The 26239-nt window shown below is 27.2% G+C and overlaps 1 protein-coding gene across 2 annotated transcripts in view; it reads right to left on the bottom strand.

The window, feature by feature from the left end:
- Positions 1 to 12596: 12596 nt before the first annotated feature.
- The window catches only part of LOC136985154 (uncharacterized), a 56211-nt gene continuing 42568 nt past the window's right edge, over positions 12597 to 26239 (bottom strand). The window contains exons 1-2 of one of the 2 annotated variants that reach the window (XM_067282363.1): positions 23870 to 24782; positions 12597 to 13697 (exon numbers count right to left, since the gene is read on the bottom strand). In XM_067282363.1, coding sequence (XP_067138464.1) covers positions 13588 to 13697; positions 23870 to 24308 — 549 coding nt within the window. In that variant the 5' untranslated portion in view covers positions 24309 to 24782 and the 3' untranslated portion in view covers positions 12597 to 13587. Of the gene's footprint in view, positions 13698 to 23869; positions 24783 to 26239 lie in introns of those variants that run through there. The other variant, XM_067282362.1, reaches the window with a different exon arrangement.

Below are 26239 nucleotides of genomic sequence, written 5' to 3' on the forward strand. Positions count from 1 at the left end.
CAATATAAATTTATATTCGTGCCAAGACTACCTAAGTTCAACTACGACCGTTATAAACAAAAGAGCTGTAAGATGTAACCTATGTTCTTTCAGATATCTTTACAATTTTCGATGCACCGAATATCCTACAAAGCAATAATGGCAGAGAATTCGCCAATAATGTCATCAAAGAACTTTGTAGTATGTGGCCTGAGTTAATGAAGTAAACTAACTCTTTCCTTCGTGAGCTTCGTTAGAGTTTCGTTCGAAACGTCACCACCGCAGAGCATGCGCGCTGAACGAGACTACTTTTCGAACGATTCGTTACTGACGCGTTTAACTCGTTTGACTTTACGAACGTACCCCAAGACGTAGAGAATATGCTTAGTTCTTGGTTGGAGACCATTGACTAACAATCCTGGCGTAAGAAGGAAAGATGAGAGAACTCTGAAAACCGTCCAAGGTTACTTTGTTCAGTTAAAAATTAGTAAATTCTGCCAGAAGAGTTTTTAATAAACCCCTTGTCTTTTGTCGAAAATTTCTTAAATTTTGCAGGGAGGTTTGTGTATTAGGGGGTTGTTGCTATTAAATTTTGGCTGTGAAAGGGCGAGAGGATGAAGAGATAGAGGGTGGTCACATGTCATATCTCGCGTGGGGTCAAGACTTAATTAATAGCGAGTTTACTTGTTAGCATTTGTAGTTATTTTAATAAAACTCATCTCTACACTCAAAATTAAGTCTTTTGCCATTTTATAATAATTAAAAATATAAAAGATTTTTCAAACAGATCAGAAACAAAAATCTCATAACAGATGGCGCCACACACAACTGTATTTACTTATTATGATTAATAATATAAAAGTCATTTTTAGTACCAATGCCCCTTATACACAGCTACCATGTCAAATTTCGTCTCTTAATCTTCATCCCATCCTGATCTCTATTTAACACATACACACACACAGGGCTGGATTTACATAAGGGCATTTGGAGCCGGTGTCCAGGGCCCCCACAAAATTATGTTTAAACATATTTTTTTTTTTTTTTTTTTTAACTATATACTTAACTATTACATATATATAAAATTCACTGGTGTAAAGTTAACTTGCAGAAAAAAAATTTTACATAAGCATTTTCAATTAAATTAAAATAATTAGTTTCACACAATAAAATATATGTATGTTTACAATAAACTTATTTTAAAATGAAATTTACAACTTTCTACAGTTGAAATTTTTAAAATACTTCAAATACCGCGCGATTATTTTACACGTTCGTGCAAGTTTATAAATTTTCTAAATTATCAAATTTGCCTACTGTTAAAGGGGCCCCCACCTTATTTGTGCCCATGGGCCTCTGATTGTTAAATCCGGCCCTGCACACACACATATCATCGGGATTTTTTTCCTTTTTTGACTTTTTTGGGTTCAGGAGATCTCAAAACGTGGAGATTTGCAAAAAAAAAAAAAAAAAAACTCGGATGGTCAAATTTGACACGATTCCAATTCTTGTTATGTATACATAACAGCCGGAAAAGTAAAATTATTAAACTGAAAATTTCGACCAATTTGCTTGAAGAATTTTGTTCCTTAGAAGGTGCCGAATATATCCAAGACAAATGTCGGTGTCGGTCTTTCAAACATCCCGTTAGCAATTTGAATTTTCTAGAAATTGTTCAAGCATTTACATAATCACGATTCACACAACGATATTCACTATTTAAATTTTATTCGATCGTCACATATATTCACTAATACAACAACCATTGTTTCACTCGTTATCAGAGAGGATTTAGGGGTGCGCTAGGCGCAGCTGCACTTCCTGAATCAGTTGAGGGTTTTATCCGAGTAAAATCAGGTAGACAAAAATTTCCTTTCTGCACCCCTCTAAATATTTGTGGATCCGCTATTTTTGTTATACATGAACAAAATGAAACAACTCACTTTGCTTCTCAGAAATCTAACTTCTTGTCCACGTCCCAGAAAGTGGAAACATCTAATTTAAAGCTTTCAATTGACGACAGAAAGAATTCTGGTACTGGAAGAATTTAATCGGCATGGTTAATGCATTCCAGCTTCGTAATGTAAATTAGTCATCGAATTCCGAAGACTTTTCTTATAGATTTATGAAAATATGCGAGAAAGAGCAACTTCAAAACTTAAAAATTAGCTCAATGATATAATAAATTACAGATAGTAATTGTCATTGATATTTTTGAATTTCGGAACCTCGAGAAACAAAAATTAAAAAATAATACGCTATTTTAAATTACAATTTTTTCAAATTAAATTTGTTTTATAATTTGAACAATGTGGATGATATTTGTTGCAACATTTTATTTTGCTAAAAGATTTTATATTTACATTAATATTTTTGATGGGATTATAACACAATTTACGATTACAAATAACCAAGCGAAAAACTGAGAATAGAATATGCAGAAAGTATGCAGAAAGCCGATACATATCTGGAGTTAATTAACTTTAAATCACGTTAAGAAAGACGTTCCAGTTTTTAATTACAATTAAAATAACGAATATCATATATTTAATACTTGAATCCGAATACTGGGGCTTTCTCCTACGAGATTACTACACGTGTTTGACGAATAAAACGATGTATCTTTTTTTAAATTAATAAAATATGAGATGTAAAATAGCGAGAATTACATAATCCATCAAAATTTTATTTTAAAATCCTTTAATATTTTAAACTAGATTGATTACTGACTTCAGTGAAAATATTTTTGTTTCCATATCAGATTTAAAAAATAAAAAATATCGACTACGACAGGACTCGAGGGAAATACTAGAGAAATTTATCTCTCGTAATAAAATTTCATGTGATGCATTGATACTATAAAATGTTGTACAAAATATTTATATTGTAACTATATTTTTAGATTTAAAAAAAAATCGTTCAATAATACATTTAATATATTCAAAGTAAATTTTGAATGACTTTTACTTTTCCAGCTGTTATATATAACACAAGGAAATTATGACGATCGGTGAAAAAAAATAATCCCCCTTCAAGATTTTTACATTTTTGGACTCAGGAAATCTTGAAACATCGAGAAATGCAAACAAATTAGGGATTTTTTTTTTCTGTATGTACGGGTGTGTGGCACAATTGTGTGGAGGGCACGATTTTGTTCACCCTCTTTGAAGCTTAAAAACTCCTGTGCTTTTTGTCGAAAATTTTTGAAATTTGTCAGGAAGGTTTATGTATTAGGAAGATTGATGTTATTAAATTTTGGTTGTTAAACGTCAACGGGGTGGGGAGATAATGGAGTCGTATCATATCTCGAGTAGAGTCTGACTAAATGACGATTTTACTCATTTAAATTTTTTTTATAAAACTCATCCCTATTCTCAAAATTAAGTTTTTTGCCGTTTTATAATAATTAAAAATATAAAAAGTTTTCAAAATAAAATATCGTAACAGATGGCGCCACTAAATGTTGCCGAGAAAGTTAAGCAACTCGTCGCTGGATTTTTTTTTTTTTTTTTTTTTTTTTGTGTGTCAGTTGTATAGTTATTTAGTTGTTTTTAAGATTATATATGCTAAGAATTTAGTCATTTAAGATTATAGAATTATTTTATTTAGATATTTTCTAATATTTTGTGTAAGTTTAAAATGAAGTGTTCTTTTATGTAAACTATGAAATTGTAATTTCAAAAAATTTACATTATTAAATTTTGTTAAAATGAAAACTTGAATGTGATCGTAAACTGTTTTTTTTACGTTTATTTACTTAAATTCTTTAAGTAAATAAGTATTTAAAGTGTCTTAAATTAGATCATTAATAGTTTTAATTTTGCTAAATGTGAATAGGTAGTACTTTTTATCTGGATAGTTTTTCTTTCTCTTATGTCTTTTAGAAAATATCTTGTTACCGTATTAAAACTTTAATAAAGCTTTTCATCAGCTTATATTTCTCTCAAGAATATATTGAAAATCAACATTTACAGTCGTCGCTGTTAACATATTAAAAATTATTATTTTTAATACAAAACGTTCATTAACAAATTTATTAATTAAAATATTAAATGTAAATATCGAAATCCGCAAACAAAGACTAAAATCCGATTAGGAAATACTTCTACTTTAGGCATTGTATTAAATCTGTGCTTATGTGAGATGCGGAATTTTATGAAAATTTTTCATGAAGTTCTTAGGAATTAGAAAATTTAGGAATATTTAAATATCTTTCGTTGCCATTAACAGCTGATTCACTTTTGCATTAAAAATAACCATTCGAAAGACGAAATTTATTCCTAGTGAAATTGTGAACAGCGCTTTTCTGGTGGAAATGTATCCGTTACTCAAAATGTTATGAATGATAGGAATAATGTTCAAAAAATATTCGATAAAATTTAGTAGTAGTAATCATATGATTTGAAGACGGACTAAGTTTTCTTAGTTCGGTAGACATATGGTACAGTACACGAAGGGAAAAAATGTAAGATTTACAGTAAACGTAAGATTTCTGAAATCTTTATGAGAACTTGTAAACAGAACCAGACACGAAAGGGAAGAATCTTTATAAATTTATTACACGAAAAAAATCGGATGTTTCGTGAGAGTATTGTACAGTGAGTGTTTTTCGAGGTATTATTGCATGTTGTTTAATCTATATTTAACATTTGATTTTCCCAAGCTATGAAGTTTCAGTTTAGATAAATAACCCAAACTGAGTTCATAGTTTATTTTATTCAGTTTATTAAACCTTACTATTATTATTATTATTATTATTACTTGGCTAAACCTTACTATTACTATTATTATTATTAATTCAAAGAAATACAATATATTAAATAACTTTTTGCTAATGATAACTCTAATATACATTAATATCAGAATGTTTGCTTCTTAAAAACTAATTTTTATTTATGCTTATTAAACTATATTGCAACTAGACCTGAGAATTAAACTAGATTGAGGATTAAAATAATTTCGAAAAGAAAATCTGATTTAAAATATTTAAAATCATTATTCCTATCAAACACAAGATTATTGACATAAAAACTTCTTTAATTTCAAAATTAGCTGTACAATAGGAAATTTTCTCTATGTACTGTACAGCTAATTGACACGTTACCCTAGTTATTTTTCACGAAAAGTTCAGATTCTTCATCCAAGTTAATTAAATTCAATCAGGATGTCGGTTAAGGTTCTGGGGATCTGGAATAAAATCTGGGCGAGCAACTCGGGAAATTTTCACGGGCGATCGGTCCCGAATATGTCTGATCTCGTCCTCCATCACTCCGCCCGAAACCGCAATGGATACGGAAAAAAGATTTCCTTAGTGCCCACGGGGCGGAGAGAAAAAAAGAATGAAAAAAAAACTTTCCATCCATAATGAACAAATTGAGCTTTGACATGTGGTACTTTGTTTTCTGGTGTTTGAGAGAAAAAAATCTCATTGTATCAGAAAATAGATTATACTGTATATTCATGTACGTCTCGATAATCAATTAATAGGTCTGTGAACTTTTCCAAGCTTTTCCAAACTTTTCCAGCAAGAAATTCATAGTTTCAATAATTTTTCTGAGGTCCATCTCGAATATGTAAATACGCTCAGCGCGACAATTTCTATCAAGACTACCATCTTACCAAGTTCACGATTATTACATACAATATTGTGCAATAAGGTTTACATTTAAATAATATTAATAAAGTTTTAAAAACATTCAACTTCTTTTCACTATCTTGCATTATAAATTTTAAGCTTTCTGAATTGCAGACCATACTTTGAGAAGTGGAAAGTAGTGTTTCCCCAGCAACTTTTATATACAGTACGTAGTTTGCTCGCCTTCGGAACGGATTCTCTTCTATTTTAGGCAGTGGTGCAACTACTGTTAAGCGTTTGGAGTCAGTTCTTTCAAATTAATTTCTGAAATGTTTACAAATTAATCTTTCTTGATAAATCGTAATTTCCCTTCACTAACACTGAGTAAATAGACTTGTCCCTGCTACTACTACGTATTGTTACAGCCCGGTCAAGATTCGTGAAACGAACTGTACTTTAACGTGTCTGAATCTATTTTAAGCTGTCAGATCCAATAGGTTTTCATAAAAAGTAAAGTCTGCTGTAAATAATTATGATTATCAAATGTATTATTAATTCACATAGAAATCATAATAACCGATTGTAATTTGTTACTTTTACTTTTATCACTTTCTCCTGTTAATAGGTAATCTGATGTTAATATTAATAAATAAGACAAAATTATTATTTTTTAGTGCATCTAATCTATCCAAGGCGTGCCGCTATGATGTAGTGTAAATGGCATCCATACACCATATTTCTGTACATGCCATAACACCAAATACTTGCCTCCAAATGACCTGGTGTAATACAGATTTTTATATTAGTTTCCGGAACTTTAATATTTACGAATCAAGTAAATGTATCAGAAATTTAAGAAAACAACCTACATACGAAAATGAAATAAATATAGTCAAAATATGAAATTAAGAATGTATCTCTTTAAACTTATTTATTTATTTTTGTACCTGACAGCTTCAGATAATCCCGGACATACGGAAGTATGAAGTTTGCTACCTCAAAGTGTCCGGGTGGACATATTAAATTACCTGAAAGTATCCGCCATCGCGGGACACTTTGAGGTATGACACCGGCTTAAAATATTGATCGTGATTAAATATTTTATTAGTTCTTGTATAGTATAATTATTCACTACGGATTTTGTCATATCCAGTTTTCGAAAAGTTTTAACTTTTGGAAAATTTCATACGAATAATTAGATTTACATTTAAGTATTATCGCGTTCTTTGGTGATCGAATATATTTCGGCAATAGTTTGCGGGAAAATGTACAGACATATAGGAAGTTTTTCGAAAAAATAATTTTAAAAAAATAACCTAGACAAATGCAAAACACTTCACATAGAAAAAGGAATCCCGAAAAAAGAAGATTTTGCACTTGGAAATTGGGATGTTATTGAATCCATGGAAGAGGGCGAATTCTACAAGTATTTAGGATTCCAACAGGCCAAACTAACAGAAAACGCACAAATAAAGCAATGATTAATTAAAGAACACCAAAGTAGGTTAAATGCTATTCTCAGAACAGAGTTAAATGCAAAACACACAGTTAAAACAATAAACACATATATCATTCCAGTACTCACATATTCTTTTAGAGTTATACATTTGGACTCACACAGATCTCGAGCAACTCCAAACGAAAACAAGAACAACACTTACTAAGCAGAAACAACATCATCCTAAATCCGCCATAGAAAGACCAACCTTCCACGTAAAGATGGCGGACGTAGCCTGATTGACATAGTTAACCTTCACTACAAACAAATACGGACACTGCGAGAGTTTTTCTATAAAAAGCAAGAAACATCACAGTTACATAAAGCAGTAACTGTAGCAGACTCGAGTAACACACCATTAAATTTACATTCACAACATATGGACACTACACAACATATAAAAAGCATAGACACCGTTAAGCAACCGTGGGCTCGAAAGGCACTCCATAGCAGGCATCCTTACGACCTGGCCCAGGATTTTGTTGACAAAACTGCGTCAAACAGCTGGTTAGCTCGGGGATGCCTCTTTGGGGGAGACGGAAGGATTCGTGATTGCCATACAGGATCAGGTCATAAACACTAAAAACTACAGAAAACATATACTCAAAGATACAACACTCACAAATGACACATGCAGAAAATGTCATATCATGTCAGAAACTATAGAACACATCACTTCAAGCTCTTGGCACAGACAGATTATTTACATAGACATAATCAAGTAGCAAATATAATACATCAAGAGCTTGCAAAGAAACACAAATTAGTAGACACCCATGAACCATACTACAAATACATTCCACAGACAGTGTTGGAAAACAACACACACAAAATGTACTATGACAGAGCCATAATCACAGATAAAACAATTTACCACAACAGACCAGACATCATACTCATTGACAAACACAATAAAATCGCATACATTATAGACATATCTATTCCAAACACTTACAATGTACAAAACACATGCACTGAAAAAGTCAGCAAGTACACAGAACTCGCCCAGGCATCTGTGGAGGATGGATAGGGTGCTTATTGTACCTGTCGTTCTCTCCTTTATAGGTGTCATACCACACACACTACACAAAAGCCTGGGCACATTAAAATTGAATAGAAACACATACATCACACTACAGAAGGCTACAATATTGAATACATGTCATATTGTGAAGATATTCCTGAATACAGACACACACACCGATACACTTTAATTTTTGTTTTGGTTACTATGCCTCGACTTTGGTCCGGCATAGTACACAGCCACCGGTGTTAACCGAGTATATCTAACAATCCAACATAATAATAATAATAAATATATAAAACAAACATTACGACGTTGTAAGCCTGTAATACTATAAGGTTTCTGTCGTCAATTGTTCAAATTTCCCGATACCAGTAATAATGTATTATCAAGAAATACTTATGTAATTTTTATTATAATTTGAAATAAATGAAATTTTGATTTAAAAAGTATAACACTTAAAAAATCTAATTACAAATTAATCAATAGTCACTGTCTTTAAGTTTTCTTAATTGCTGACTTAACTAATTATTTTAAAGAAATGTAATAATAAGTATTTGTTAGATGTAATCTGGAATTAATTCATTGTTCGGTAATGAATGGCCATCTAAAGATGTTTTGTTAAATCAGAATTTTTATTTTTACATTCAAAGAAAATTCTTAAGCAAAAATACAAAATTAATATTTTAATTTTAAAACATTATTCTGTCAAAAAGTAATAAAAATTATTTATGTTTTATTAATTATTAACGTAATATATTTCGCATTAATAATCAATACGTTTGTTAAAAACGATTATAATGAAGAAAGTAGAAAAATTCTATTTAAAAATTAAAATCCATTACCTGAAAACCTGAAATTTTATTTGAAAGTAGGCCTAGTTTTTTTTTTTTTTTTTGAAAAATGATCATTTCAAGATTAATAGCAGAAAAAAGTTTTCCGACCCTTCATACCATAAGCCATTCTTAAATATTCTGAAGTTTTCCAGACCTACGTATTGGATTGTCGTCTTCCTCACTTAATCATGTTGCTGTTTTGTGTCATCATTCATGTCTAAATTGAAAGTAATCGAAAGCTGTCTTAGGGACAACATATGTAGATTTATTGAGTTGTTTAGCTTTATCGTTAGTCGAAAATAAATTTCGTAAACAAGCATTTCCACACTTCTAGTAGCGAAAGATCGAGAGAGAGAGAGTTTTAAACGGTTTAACGAGAGCTTAGGGAATATAACTGCTATCGTCCAGCGATTTTATATGATTAAATGCAACTTATAAAAAAAAGTCAGTTGCATTTTCAAAATTTATTACAAATTTCATTCGGTAATTTTCTTTAGTTTTATTTTCCTTACTTAATTTTCAATTTAAAAATGCTTTATTTGTTATATATATTCAACGTAATTCGTTGTATTTCTTCTGTTAAAAACAAAGAAAGGAATAAATCGAATATAACTTTTACAGTAAAACTTTCTCAGAAAATAACTTTTGTATTATTAGAGACAAGATATACGGTATGCCATTTCTTTTATAATGCACAAAATATAATGTTTTGTCTAAAAACAGCCGACGAAATTGGAAATACGCCAGATTTATATTCAAATGTATTCCTTACGGAATAATATTACAAGTGTGAATGAATTCGTAATGCATTATCTAGACATCATTTTCAGTAGTATTATAATAATGGAAAGTGTACCATTTGGAATTTTTCAAAATTCATGATGATGTAGATTATGTAAAGAAGTATTGAACTCTTAAGTAGCTTATTCCTTTATTTTTTCGTATTCTTATTTATTGGTTTTAAAAGAACACGAGTAAAAGTTCTCATCCCTCTTCAGTAATATTTGTGTGATAAAATGAGATAAACATCACGGAATAGCGTTATTATTAAATTGTACAGTCGTGTAGATGTTTCTGTATTTAATTATAATTATATCTCGACTTTGAAAATATAGCCTACTATATTAATTGTATGAATGTTGATCTTTGTTATTTTTTTTAGCTTTATGCAAATATAAATAGTAACTCAATAGTAACTGAAAATATAATAGTAAAGTAAGATTTAAAATGTTTTGTTTTTAAATTATTATTCTCGTTACTCTTTAATGTATAGGCCTACTATTTATATTAAAACTATTCCGTTCAATCAATGCTTTTACTAACATAAAAAAAATAATGGTTTTAACTAGTCTTTTCGTGCCGAATAACATGCGATTCGTTTCGAGAAAATAAGAGAATATAACTAAATATTTTATTTTAAAATATACGAAGAAAACTTTTTACTTTAATACAGAATCAAAATTTATATAAAACTTACTGTATCGATTACTTCCATTTTCTTGAAAACTTTTTATTGGAAGTTAAAAAAAATTCTTTTATTCTTTCAAAATCCATTAGGATGGAAGAGATAATGTAGTTTTTTTTTCCTATTTATAATGAATGCTGAAAAAGAATATAATCATAAATTTCTGTCTTATATTTGTACATTTAAGATCAAATTATTAGAAAGTATATTTATAGGGCCAATGTTACTTTTGTAAATAAATTTTTGTTACTAAATAACATTGTTAATGTATTTTTTATAAATTATAAAAATATAAAACTTCATAAAGAAAATGTAAGGTAAAGAACCATGTTTGAAATGTTACTTATGAAATTAATATTAAATACATAATGATTTTAATAGTAAAAATTGTTACATCTTTTTATTATTTTTATTTCGTTATGTATTCCGCTCTTCTCATAGAAATTGTAGCAATTATTATCGTGATTGCTGTTAAGGAATTTTTTGTTAACATTAGGCTATTAATATTACTCAATCTGAGTTTGTTAATGACAATTTTGCGTTAATTAAATATTATATAATTTAATTTAACGATACGATATTTTAATTGTTTTTTTTTCTGCAATCATATCTTCCATTTTTTGTATCGATAAAAAATTTCAAAATAATTATTTCCAGAGAAATTTTACGCTGTAAGTAGTAATTCCTCCTTTAATTCCATTACTTTCCAGCTGTAAATACTGGACATTTTAACGTAGTAAAATATTAATATTTATTATATAAAGTTTCGAAAAATCGAAAATGAATAACAAAAACATATTTTTTAAAAACGTAATACATTTTGTTAAAGAATGATGGAAAACGTTCACGAAAAAAAAAACTTTTATGGATGTTCTGCTTTTCGAGACGAATTGCGGTTAAGTGGAAATTTTGGGTGATGAATCATCTCTCTAAAACAAACCTTCTGTAGCATCTAGCAAGAACACATCTACACAAGACTATAGGAAAGAAGAAAAATCCTGGAGTATCTCATCTCCTCTCTTTGTTGTACTTCTCTATGTGTTTGTTCCGCTCGATCCAGTTTAGCAGGATTTCCGCCAAGAGGATTCTTTCCACTACAATATAAAAGACCACTAACTACTTCAGCTTCACTACGGCACGAGAAACCTCTTCCATTATTGATACCCTTTAATTCCTTAACTACATACAGAACGTTAATAGCAACATCATAAATCTGCTTAATTTATCGGTGGAGTTCTTCGTCTATTACCGAAATAAACAGTTTTTTTTTTTTATTACTAGCATTTCCCTAATTATTTTTATTGTTTTAAAGAGGAAAGCTACTTCACTAAAATCGTTATGGCTGAGTGAATATTTATATTTACTTAATTCAAAATTAACGACAAAAACGTTACCAAGCCGTAGATGGAACTTGTTTCTTGTACTGTATAATGAAAATATGTTTCTTATACACAATATATAAATGACAAAAAATACTGTTTTTATTGCTGGGTTTCAATAAATGAAACATTTAATCATTCTATTCAATTATGAATACATATTTTTGTAAACAACGTCAGAATAACGTTTATTATTAGCATTATTATAATGCTCTGTAAATGTAATTTACAGAACAAATTTTTTTTTCTTTTTTTTATTCAGACAAAGAAGAAAATATTTTAAAACTTTTTTATATTCTAATAAATTTAATTTTTAGTAAATTCAACTCGTTTTTAAGCAAAGAACAAATAATATTGGAATGTTGTAAATTCATAGAATAGTAAATTTCATTCAGGAAAAAATTAATAATCTATCAGATATACATTTATTATTATTATTATTATTATTATTATTAAAAGGAGAAGTTTTTAAAGATTATTAGTTTTTTTTGATAAATGTTTATAATTATATTTACATAATTTTTAAAAAAATCTAAACTCTTCAGCATCATTAACATTTTAAAAAAAGGAAAAATTTACAACATTTAATTATTTCTACTTACTATTTTAGAAACGATATTTCAATAGGAATTTCAACAATTTCTTCCAACAATCTAACTTTTAACGGGAGAAAAATAATATAAAATGTTTCTAAAATTAAAGAATCTTATTTTTTATATTATAAAACAAATCGAATCGATTACCTTACGTTAGGTGAAATTAATAAAATAACACCTCAGGATATTTAAATACGAATAAAAATTATAAGTCCGTAAACAATATTTTTTTGCAGCAGCAGCAGCAACAATTATTAATTATTGAATCATACCAGATTAGATAGGGAATCTTTATATTAATACACGTCATTGCTTCCTTTCTATGTTTATACAAGTGAATTTAATTATTCCAGTGCCAGTTTAAGTTTCTTCCCGGAATTAAAAATTCTTTTCTACATGAATAATTTCATGATAAGATTTTGAAAAATCTAACAATAAATATATTTTCTTTTTAAAAAAGACTGCAGAGTCAGAATTAACTACAAAAGATGCATGCATTCAAAAGAGATCACATATAAACTGTATTGGTTTTAGTGCTTATATTAAATGTCATCGTTGACATTTTTAGTAAATATCACATAGATAATTTAAAATCTGTAACGATTTCTCTTACATTAATTATTTATAATTTATATACCGTATATCTGAAATGTACAAAGCTTCAATTATAATGAGCATTGTCTCCAATTAATATCACTTTATCGAATAAAATTACACAGATATATCAGAAAGATTTAAAGAGTAATTTTTAAACAGATTCTTCTTTCTTGTTTTTCTTAATTTTAAAAAGGTTTGTCACGATTAAATTTAACAAAATTCTTTTATATTTAAGGGTATTATAACTGTTCCTTTGATATTCACTTAAAATATCGTCTAAAAAGGTAAACGGTGTGACAAATGAACAATTATCTTAAAGGATTGTCTAGTTGAGATATGCTTATTTTTTATTTATTTATTTATTTAAACTAATATAAAATTTTAAGAATGTAACAAGATTCGAATCTAAATTTTTGTTTAGATTTCATTTAAAAATTGATATCTAAACATGATTTAAATATGGAAAGTAATTGTTCATTTGTCTTATATTTTTTCCTCTCCTGAATTATACTAAAGATAAATATCTCTAAAGAACAAACAGTCGGTGAAGTGTATTATTTAATAGCGTTATTGCTATCTGATCACTCCTGAATTATTAATAAGAAGCATTATTCGATGTCCAAATTATCCGTTGAAAATCAACCCGGTTTGACAGTTGTAGCAGTAGTTTCGTTATTAGATCTACCTTCTGGTGATATTGTAATTGATGATGTCAGAGCTCCGATTATTTTATCAGTCTCCTTGCGTACTGAAAATATATAAAAATGATAATCATTAATAATATTTTTTTATAAATAAATACGACAAGTTTATTCATTAAAAATAATATTTATGAAATCAATATTAAAAAGATTTAATTTCAATGATAAATTTCGGACAAGCAAATCATATAATTTACGAGTGAAAATTTAATTAAAAATAGCAAATGGTTTATAGAATGAAAAGCTGTAGAATGTTAAAAAAAGAGGGATGGATTACATGTAAATAACTTATTTGAAATGCAAAATAATTCATGCACTGATGGAACTGTGAGAAAATACAACTGCATCATTCTTAATCATACAAAATGGAAAAAAAATATATATATATATCAACGAGGTAATGAACACTTTACTCCTTAGAGAGTTTATTTAAGATAACTGGCAATTTAGAAATGTTTCTTTCCAGCTTCTCAATTTCTTAATATTTTAGATCATTTCTTTCTACGTAATAAACAAAATTAAGGCAGGCAATATAGCTCAATGTAAATTGATATCTTGCATAAGAAATTCCATCCAAATGTGTGCAGCATCAACTTGTAAATATATATTAGTGTTTCCCAATCTTTTATGAATCATTAAATACAATAAATACTGAATTTTTAACGGAATGTTAGGTATTATTTTTTCATCATGATTGCCAGCTTATATTTTAGATTGTAGTTATAAAAATACAAAATGTAGTTCATATCTTTTATGCAATAACACATGTTTCTTCTATGCATTTTTTATTCGCTTTCATATAGGCCAGAAGTTATCTTATACGGTAAGATAGTATCTATCGTGATGGAGTGTATTCAAATCGAATCCAAACTGTCGTGATTTTTCGTGAAATTTGGATATGGGATCTCCATCGTTCACCCACTTTCTGGCCTTTGTGCTAACGAGCAGACTTTGAAACCCGTCCTCTAACTTTTGTTTGTTGAAATCACACGTTACAAAACCCAAACCAAATATGTCTTGCTTATTATTAACTTACTAATTTGATGCATTGATGGCAAATAAAAAAAAATTAAAATGTACCAAAATATACGAGATAATATTACCAAATTTCTCAAAACATTTGTTTACTGAATAAATGATCAGATTTTAATAAATGAAATACACTAAGTTCATTATTGTTAATAAAATAAATTTATATTTTAAATTTCTTCTTGTTAAAAATTAAAGTAAAATTCTAATTTCAGCAATATGCCGGATTTCAGATTTCAGAAATGAACATCTATGTGAATTTCTGAAATCTTGTATTTGCATTACATTTAATGATCATTTCACTTTAAACCAACGTGTCACACTGTAGGGTTTTTGTGAAACACTGTCTTACAATACCATTTCTTATTTTATGTTACATATTGAAATCTGTTAATAAACCATTATTCCTCAAATAATCGATCAAGGGAGCTTATTGCTAAATATAGTTTGTTTTTTCAATCATATTATAGATGAAAAGTTATTTTTAAAAACTCATAAGTTTTCGGTTTAATACATTACAGCGTTGGCATTTAATAATACCTTGTCTACATAACAATTATTAGTTATTAATTAGTTAATAAATAAGTTTTATTTATTTATTTTGAATTTCTGAAAAGTGTTTACCATTCAATAAAAATAAGGAATTGGCATTATCTAACAAACAACAGCGACAAAGCTATGTCTATTGTCAACGATACTACTAATCATTGCGATTAGTCGTTTCTCATACTACGTAGCATACAGTATATTCCGCGAGAGAAGTGTGATTTTCTTTTAAAAAATTATGGAACGAAAAATTTCGTGAATATATACCTTGGTGTTCCTTTTTAATCAATTTGTTCGCGTGCATTGATAGGCGAATATCACGAAAAATTTGCATCCTACAAAAAAAAAAAAAGAAAAAAGAAAATTCTACAGACAAAATTTGTACTGTATGAAGGGGCCACAAGATGGCTTTAACAGTGAAAACGGAATCAGCTTCGTTATCTTGACGAGAACCCCATTTTTTATTACTTGTTACTATTTTAAATCAAAAACAAACAAACGTTTTTGAAAGATGCACTTATCGGAAGTTATGAATATTTGAAGTTTTACGCGGCCGTCACACTGTGCAGGCGTGAATCTGTGGATATCTGCGAAGTTCATTAAAATAATAATAATAATAATAAATTTGAAAAAGTCATTAGTAAGCCATTATTATTTGGTGAAACCATTCGTTTTCTTCAAATAATGAACTGTTATAAAACGTGTGCCACAACATGTTAAAGCCATCATACTTGTAATAGATCTATATAGAAGAAGTTGATCTCGATTCCAACAAATAATAATAGTTTCCTAATGATTTTTTTAAAACTATTTCCTTCCTATTTTTCAAAGAACTTCACAGATATCCACAGATTCACGAGTGCTCCGTGTGACGGCCGCGTAAATCTTCAAACGTTTATAATGTTTGATAAGCGCATCTTTAGAAAAACGTTTTAGATAAAGGTGGTTTATTTTTGATATAAAATCATAATATGCAATAAAAAAGAGAAGTTCCTGCTAAGAAAATGACGTTGACTGAAAATATTAGATAAAAACAGTATGTACGAAAAAGCACAGAAAAATATCTTCGATTTAATTTTAAGCTATGCAAATAATTATATAACCTATAATATTTTATTCATTTTTTTAGAGAGAGCAGAGAATTAATTACATGTAGCGGCACTCTTGAATTATTAAAAAAAGAATTATTTTTTTAAATAATTCAAGAAAAAATATATTTAATTTTCTACTTTATGAACAACGATCATAAAAGTTTCTTGACAGTTTTGTTATTAAATACAATATCTATGCTTCTTGAAAAAAAAAAAAAAGCAAATTTACAAGAATAATCAATAATTTTGTTTCCATTTTAGTTTTATGTAAGTAATCTATTCATAACTTAACATTAATTTATTCCATTAATTTTAGTTCTTTTTTTTCTTTTGTATATATTTTAGATAAATTAAAATTGATTTTAGAAAGTAATGCAAAGCGATTATGCTAAAAAATACACTTTGCATAATATTATTCTATCAATAAAGATTTCACGAAATATTTTTTGACAACTTTGACGTCTTTCCTAATCAGTTTAAAAATTATAACATATAGGTCTAAGTGATGAATGAGTGAAAAGAATTTATGTTAGGAATTAAATTAAGAACAAGAAATTACACAAAAATCTGAATGTATAAAATATTAGTCACTTGCTGATTACATCGCACTTATAATTTATTTTGGCGAAAATTATATTTAATTTAATTCTTTTAATTAATAGTACTTAATTTATTACGTTATTAAAGCGGATATTTATTTTCTATTGACCGTTAACCCAAACATTAACCAATCACTATAATTATGTAATTAAGTGGAGAAAATTGGATTCAGAAGAAATGAATTCTGCCAGCAAAACAACATAAATTTTTATTATCTTCAGTAATTCCAATGTATTGGGAATACGTCTACAGGCAAAAGGATTCGATTTACTAATATTTCTATGGTCTAAATCGCTAAATTCTATGTATTATTTTTCTAAAATATCATAAAATTTTACTTTAGAATGGGAAAAATTATTTAATCATTTAAAATAAAAGCGTGAGCGATCAACCATTCTAATTAACTCATTTGGAAAGTATTAAATATAACCTAGAAAAACTTTTACTTGGATTTTTCTGAAAAGAGATGAATACTTTGATCGATAGCGTGATGGAAAATAAATTTATCACAATCTACTACATCAATATATAATGCGGATTTCGCCGATGTAAAGAGAATTGGATAGTGTAAAACGATGTAAAATGCTAAACAACGAATGGAAACAGTAAATCTGAAATGACGTTTTTATTGAAAATCAGTTCTATTCTATTAAGGTAAAGAAAAATGTCTAATGGAAAACCTCTAATTGATTTAAAGTATTCAACATTGTTGTCAATTTTCGGTCGAAAGAATACATTTTCTATAAACTACGGAAAAGCGTAACGTCAAATGCATTACAATTGTGAAAGTGAATTCTTTTTTCTTTTTTTCTTAAATAGATCTTCTACAAAAGATAGTCGCATCGATCTGGAAAAATGGAAAAAATACGAACTATTGCTTAAATTTTTTTCTATTGAAAATCGATTTGTATTGAGTCTTTGATATCGTGTTATCAAGCGTTCAATAAAATTTAGTTTCGGAGTCATAAAGTCATCTTCTTCTGGAATTTTTCTTATTCTACAAGAAGATAGCTTCTTTGGAAATGCTCTTAAGCACTGTAAAGATGGAGATTTGTACAATGGAAAAAATGTTATTATTATATCGAAAGCTTTGGAATTTCGATTAAATCGTGGTAAATTTCAATATATTTTTAAGAAATTTAAACAAAATAAAATGTAGAATAATTTTGAACAATCGATGAAATAGTTAATTCATCATTCTATATTTTCTCAAATTTTCAAATGGTTGGCTATTTTAATTATAACATATTATTTATTATTAATATATTTAAAACGTGGAGTGACGAATCGATCGTTACTCTCCCATTTATTTTTTATTATTATTTTTTAAAGCAATTACTTTAAAATAATCTATATAAATTATTCTTACAACAATATACTTCTACGCGTGTTCAAAACATAAAATATAAATGTTTTAAGTCCAATTTGTTTTAAATTTTAAAAATAAAATGCTAGCTACAAAAATAGATACGTTCACAAAATATATTTTTTACAATTTACAATTTTTAACACATTCGCGTCAACTGAATGCAGCGATCAATATTACTACATTATCAGGACTGCAACGTTCAAATCTCGATTGTTAAATATTTAAAAACATAAACATGCAGACAACCCAACAAATTCATTTAAACATTTTATGCATTTATATGTATATACACGAAAAAAAAAATGGAGACAGACTTTGTTATATTTCGAAAACAAAAGAATTTTAAAAAATAGTATGTCAGATAAATTTGTTAAATTATCTTGTAGATGAAGATGTGTAAATAACTGTTTTAAAAAATATATTAACACTAAAATCCGTTTCGAATAATCAATTGTAGCATTGTCTTGTGATCTTTTATATCTATCGGAGTGAATTTTCCCCCAGAGACTTTCTAGAAAACATTTACTTCAATTTCTTTATCTTACCGCATATTTTTCCTTTCAAGTTAGCAATTAATTTCAAATTTAGTAAAATGCGCACGTAGATAAAATATAATATTCGAGATACTTTATATTTTCCGAATGTAAAATATGGAAAATAATTTTATCTTCTTTATACTATTTTAATTTCATTTCCAAAAACGTATCCCAATCCATATTGTGATCGCTTACACTAAATCATAATTTAAAATTTTCATTTTCATAATTATAATAGATTTTCAGATGTGAAAAGACTCCATTACTAAAAATTGCAATCTATTGTCAAACGTATTGACTCTGTGTTTGCATCATCGCAATCGCATCACATCATTATCTATTTTATCGAATAATTTACTTTTTCCTTTTCATATTTTTATTAAAATATTAATTTTGAAAAGATTTTTGGATATTATACTTAGAGCAAAATTCATCTAAAAGAATTTCAAGAAGGTAAATTGAATGTCTAGCAAGAATTATGGCGTGCTAAAATTCAAAATTACGAGAAAGTACGTGTAGTTTTAGGTATATATTTGCGTAATAAACGGAGAGAAGTTATTATTTCGAAGGCGATGTACTAGAATTTGGTATAATATTCTTTAAAATTATCGTCTCTAAGGTGTATTTTCAAAAGTAAAGTTTTGAAAAAGCTTACACATTATGACGAATAAGAAGGCAAAGTACTAAATTTTTAAAAAGCCATTTTCAATGAAAAATTCGAAATTGAACTTCTACAGAAAATAAAGAATATTTTATTACAGATAATAAAGACTCCTTTATTGTGTCTGCGTATATATATATATATATATATATTCTCGAATAGTTACTATTAGAAATAATTATATTCTCGAATAGTTACTATTAGAAATAATTATCCAAGAAGAAAGAATCAGAATAGATACAAGAGAAATTCTAAATTACTTTTGTCCATACGAAAACAAACTATTGAGAATATGTTAATTCCGTATATTGAACGAATCTAATGAAATCAATGATTTGTAAGACAAATTCTATTAACTTTAATTGAGTTGAAATGTTATAGGCAAATGAACTTTCCTCGATGTTTGCTTCGAAGATATTTTAAGAAATTGAGGATACCGGAGAACAATCAATGCTGGAAGCAATTGGTAAAATGATTTAGATAAGAATTTTGCTTTTATGCCATTAATTTATAACGCATTATTAAATTTCTGATAGATTTACACATGAATTCGTATTAATTATTTATTTAACTAGTTGTAAATTATATTTAATAATAAGTTTACATTTTATATATTATACATATTTAAATGAAAAAACTGAATACTTTACAAAGATAAAACATATTGATTTTTGTGCGATGAAATTGAAAAATAAAATATTTAAAAAATAGCAAAAAGGCTTTTTGACTTTTTTCTCGACATTTTTTCCGATGTTTAATAGTCTACATGACAAAATATTAATTCTAAGTCATTGGAATATGACTCCATTCTACTATACTGTACGTATTGCATCAATCATCCCAAGAGAAGATACCTATAACTAGAGTTATGTCATTTTTCTCGACAAGTTGTCATAGAAAGCTAAAAATGTAACAAAAAACAAGAAAAAATAGCAGAAATTTTTCATTTTTCTTGCAATAGATGAGAATATTTGTTCATGGATATAAAGTATTTATTTCAATGAAAAGAACAATACTATAGAATACAATGTATAAAAATGTTTCCTATTTAAAAAAGTAGGCCTATTAAGGAGTCTGCTATGAGTTTTTTTATCTTATTTTTTTATGATATTTATTCTATTTATGACTACAATAAAATTTTATGTCTCGAAAAGAGAGAGTGATTATCTATAAAGCATTTTGAATTGTCAATCCTTAATTTTATGTCATTTTTGACAACAGTTTACTAAGAAAATGAATTACTAACTTGATAAAAATTTTAGTAGCGTTATTTGTTCTTAATCTCGAATTTAAAAAAAAAATCAGTTTTAAACTTTTTTTAAAACTCCTTATTAAAATAAAAAATAAAATATTACTATATATAAAAATTTTGGTTAGTATATATTTTTGACTGATAATTTATATTTTTAATGGCATCTCTTATAAAAAATCTAGTTGAAAAGTATTTATATTGTGGAAAAATTCTATGAAAACTTAAGAAATTTACCTATCCACTCTATAAATTAAAATAGTATTTATAAAAATTATAAATTAATTTAAATATATTAATAAAAATAAAAACACTTTATATAACTACATAACGTAGCCTACCAATAATAATAAATATATTCCTTAAAGCAGGGCTTGCCCAAGCGTTTTTGGAGCATAGGAAACTGCATAGTTCGAGTCGGTCCTGCTTAAAGTATTATTACATGTATACATGTACAGTACATGTATTATTACATGTATCATCGTACTATAACCACGTCTCTTTATATTATATCCTTTTTTGTTCGTCACTTTTATATTTTATCCCTTGAATTCATCTTAATTTATTGTTATTTTTAATTTCTAGTGGGCTCTGTTATGTTATATATCGGGGAGGTTTCCTTGCCTTATGGAATTATCCGTATTATGTAAATAAATGAATAGATAAATAAAATACTAGATGTAAAAATAAAACTGCAAAATTATGAATGTTAAGAATGTAAGTAAATGTTAAATCTTAAATAAACTTAATTATTTGTATCTTTGTCTACTTGGACCTATTAATAAACAAGGTCCAAGTAGACAAGGATACAAACAAACTGATAACATTAAGGAAATAGAGATAAAAAGAATTTAACTTCATTGTTATTTATTAAATTATTTAATATAGCAAATCGATAAATTACTATATCGGTTTAAAAATGAATAATGCTTTCTTCAATTTATATAAAAACAACATTGTTAATGTGTATTTAAATATTAATGTTGTTAGTTATGTTATTACTATAGAAGAACCCTCGATTATGTGAGTTCATGCGGGCCGATGCTACCCGAATAATCGAAAACTAGGATAAAACGTACGGATTAAAAGTTACGAATATAAGAAATTTTATATAGTATCACTTTTAACTTTGTTTTCATGCATTCATCAATTTAATTATTTATAAGAACAGCTAATACGTACAATACAGTATAATGATTTCAAGAATAAAAATGTGCATTACTGTAGTTACATTTTAATATGGATAATTTGTATCGCATTGAAGTTAAATGATAAAAGATAACTGAAACAAATTCCTTTTAATACGTTATCGCTTTAAACTTTCTTTTATGAAAAAATATATAAGAAAAATAGTGCATTCGCTTACAGGTTCTCTGGGATAATGAGGAATCTCGGTTAATCGGAGTTCTACCGTAATTGTTACTTTAAATTTAAATTATCTGTATACTGTAGATAGCTATCATAAAATATGTTGTAATATAACGTTCTTTACATCAAGTTTGTAAAAGGGGAGATATAAAAGTTCGTCATTTTCTGCTAACTGATAAGTAAAGTTAAAGAATTTAAAGAAAAAACATCAATTAGTTGATTAATTTTTAATTTTTGGCACAGAAAACAATTAGCTTAAATTGTGCCAGACGTGGGAAGAGTGAAAAAAAGTGTCTAATTTTTTATACAATATTTTTTAAATTGTATAAAAAGTGATACTTTTTAATTGGTAATTATGGAATCATCAAATATTTGAATTTATATTTATAATTTTAATATAATTGAAAGAACTATCTGTATAATTTTTATATTTTTAAATAACAGGATTTAAAATAATCATCTTTATAATATCCTAATATTAATACCTTTGAAGCTTTAATTCTCCAACGTCTTATATTCGTGAAAAATATGTAAATAACAATATGTGCAATATAGATATTAGGAAAATCCTCTGATAATTTTGTTTTTATAAAATTATTATTAAATTAAAACAAAAACTATAAACCTTACATTATTCATGAAAGATATAAAATCATTGATACCTTTAGATAGATACCCGTTAATAAAATATTATATAATTTATGAATATATTTCCTGTGTTAAAAGAAACTTCAGACAACGATTCTAAATAATAGCAAGTTACCAATTTTTTTAAAAAAATACTATTATTTCCACATGACGAAAGAATTATATCTTTAATTCATTTCTAAAACAATCGATAGAAGGTAAAATCAATTATAAAGCGTGTTCAAATGAAAGAATTTGTTAGCGGAAACAGTAATATTAATCAAAAATTGCTATTCTGGCAATTTTTTGAAGTGTTTCCAATTGATGATTCTGCAATATCCACGGCTATAACAATGCCGTAATCGATCCAAAATTATTATTTGTCTAGATATTTCCGTTTTACTGATAGTTCAATTTATGATTAGAAGCAGTGAAAAATCTGTCTCGTACGATATATAATAATTATTATTATTTTCACCTGACAACGTAAATATATTTTTAACTGCCATATACAACTCGAAACAACGATTTTATTCGAAAAGATGATGTTTTATCGGCGCTATTGCTATGAAAAGAAATTGATACCCCTTGCAGTTTTGGAAAAACAAAGTATACAATGTAACTATCCGGTAACGTAATAATATATATCAAAAATAAACAATCTCATAAAATATTAAATTTATGATAGAAATTCTGAATAAAAGATAATATTGTTTTCTATTTTATTTCACATCTACAGAAACTAATAGAAGATTTCTAAAGCAAATTGATGGAATGAAAGTTACACGTCATAAAGAAGCTACATAATTACCAATTAATGGTACAGTGTAGAATGAATGAGCTAATCACTGTAAGAATTGAGATGTAAAGATTTATTATTCACATATTTTTGTGGTAATGCTTAACTGTAATAAGAAATTTAATTTACATATTGAACACGCTTCTTAATATTTAATAAATTCAAAAATATTCAGGTAATAATTCAAAATATTCCGCAGGATTTACAAGTTTAATGTATAGTTTGACTATTATTAATAACTAGAACTGTTTTCAAATTTAATATAGGTTATTTATTTCTTAAAAAGTGTTCGTATGTATGCTACACACACATATAATATATATATATATACATACATTACTTACCTAGATCATCAATAACAGGAGCTAGGCGTAAGGTTATACCGACTAACAACATACTCATAAATACAAGTAATAATGTAGTAGTAATAATTATCCACCTTGCTTTACGTGAAATGACGTCTTCGCTTGTATTTTGTTCTAAATTTCGGAAATTTTTACCTCGATTTAAAGGTTCATATTTTCCATTACGTCTGGATCCTAAAACTGATTTATTTTCGGCAGAATTCGAGTTGTACATTAAATTGTCGTCGATGGCTTGAGTGGCACACGTGACCGGAGGTATACCGACCCTAATCCAAATTTCATCATCAAAATCTCTAGCATCTGTGGGACTACTCAGACAAAACGAACTGTGACTTTTAAACGTTCTGGGTTTTGCCGTTTCCGTTAAATGCAACGTGTCCATTAAAAATTCTGTATCGTGGTGAGGTTCATTCGACATAATTGCTATTATTGTTTTTAAAAATTCTATATATATATTTATATATTTGCAAAGAGAATGTAACGATTTCTTCACTTAATTTTATACATAAAAAAACATCTTTTCTAACTATTATAAAGAGATACCTTCCTTTTCTCAAATGCAAATTCTATGAATAATAAAAATTCTATCATGTAAACATCCGTGAACTGATTGTCGTTATCTTCACTCTATGTAAACATCCAAAGAAACCTTGCATCTGCTTCGGCATTCTTCAGTACGAAGTAAGATTATCTGTTTAAAAATTGTTCAATGGCTGACAGCTGACACATACCAGATGATATAATTCGCACTTCCGACACACTTATGATTATCATACGTTAGGTAATACTCTCAGATTACAAGACAACATCGTAAAATACCCCAGCAACGAAGATCTGTTGAGGTACGTGTAAATCTGCGTCCCAAGCAGCACACGACTGAGGTTACAAGCAGCTTTCAGTTCTCCTTGTGCAGTATCGATTGATGCAGTTTTCTAAACGTCCTTCGAAAGGATCCACAAATATTATCGCTTCCATATTAAATAAGAAAATTAAATTATTAACTTGTCCACGTCATAAATATCTTAACTACGACTTCATTTTATTTTACATTAAATTTTATTTTTTCTCATTTTTTGCAATAGCACGTTTTATGCATCAAATAAGATTGAAACATACCACACATGCGAAGAGTTAGGATACAAATTATCCTTTTAAGTGACAAGATAAAAGCATTATCATTATCGGTTCAGGCGTAAATTATCTTTATAACGTATTGCCTTCAATTTTTATTAATTTCTCGCTTCTTGATATATAACAACTATAAAAATTTGAAAACTATATAAATTAGAAATAATATACACCGGAATAAAAAAAAATTACATACTTTTTTATGCATATATTTTTTAATTTAAGACAAAATTCTATTTTATAATAATTAGATATTTTTACAATTAAATCGTATTCATTCGTCTATATATAGACACTTGCATAAATTTTAAAAGGAAAATGTCAGAGTGGTTTGTAAATCATACACATTAGGTTAATGAAACGTGCGATTCATTTTACGAGATATTTTGATACACCACAACAATATAACTAAAACATTACTGTAGACGAAATAATTTTGCTTATATTAAAACTTGCATTTATATTTGGTTTCTGTAAATTAAAACTGATTATATTTAAAATTTTCCACTTTGGAAGATTTGTTTAAACATTTTTAAACAAATTTGATAAATTTTTTGAATAATATTTTTATTTTTTAGCTAATTTTTAGCAACTAATAAAATTTTATAATGTTTAAAGACATATTTTATATGAAATTTAATTGCTTTTATTTTGATTTATCATGTTTTAGTTTGGATTTGCAAAATTTTAAGGTAAACTAACACATGATAAATGTAAGTTTCAACTGTTTGTAATATTACAGCAAAGTCTTAAAAAATAATAATGCCGAAAATAAGCCCATTTTGATTAAAATTTTCCATGGAAACAAATTTAATTAAAGATATTAAAATATAATTTTTTTAAAAAATACGAAAACATCGAAAAAATAGCAAATAAATAATTTATCAATAAATATAAATAAAAAGCAAAGTTTTCAATTTTTCTCAGAGAAAATCCGTATTAAATTTGAATATATTTTATAGATGAATGTTTTTAAACAAATAAAAGGAAAAAATCTATTGTTTGTATATATAATAAATCTGAAATTTCATTTTTTTTTTTACTTATATCTCAAAAATATTTGCAAATTTCCTTTATGGAAGACTAACTGGAATTTCAACTTCGATAAAACATTTTTTATATAATCATTTTCATGTTGCTCTCCTGCGACATTCCGAAAAATCGATCAAAAACTGAAAAAGTAAACAATCCCGGCCAGCTTCCATTAATTTTGAATTAACT

Source organism: Centruroides vittatus, unplaced genomic scaffold (genome assembly GCF_030686945.1).
Source record: "Centruroides vittatus isolate TY-2023 unplaced genomic scaffold, ASM3068694v2 contig_955, whole genome shotgun sequence".
NCBI classification, from domain to species: Eukaryota; Metazoa; Arthropoda; class Arachnida; order Scorpiones; family Buthidae; genus Centruroides; species Centruroides vittatus.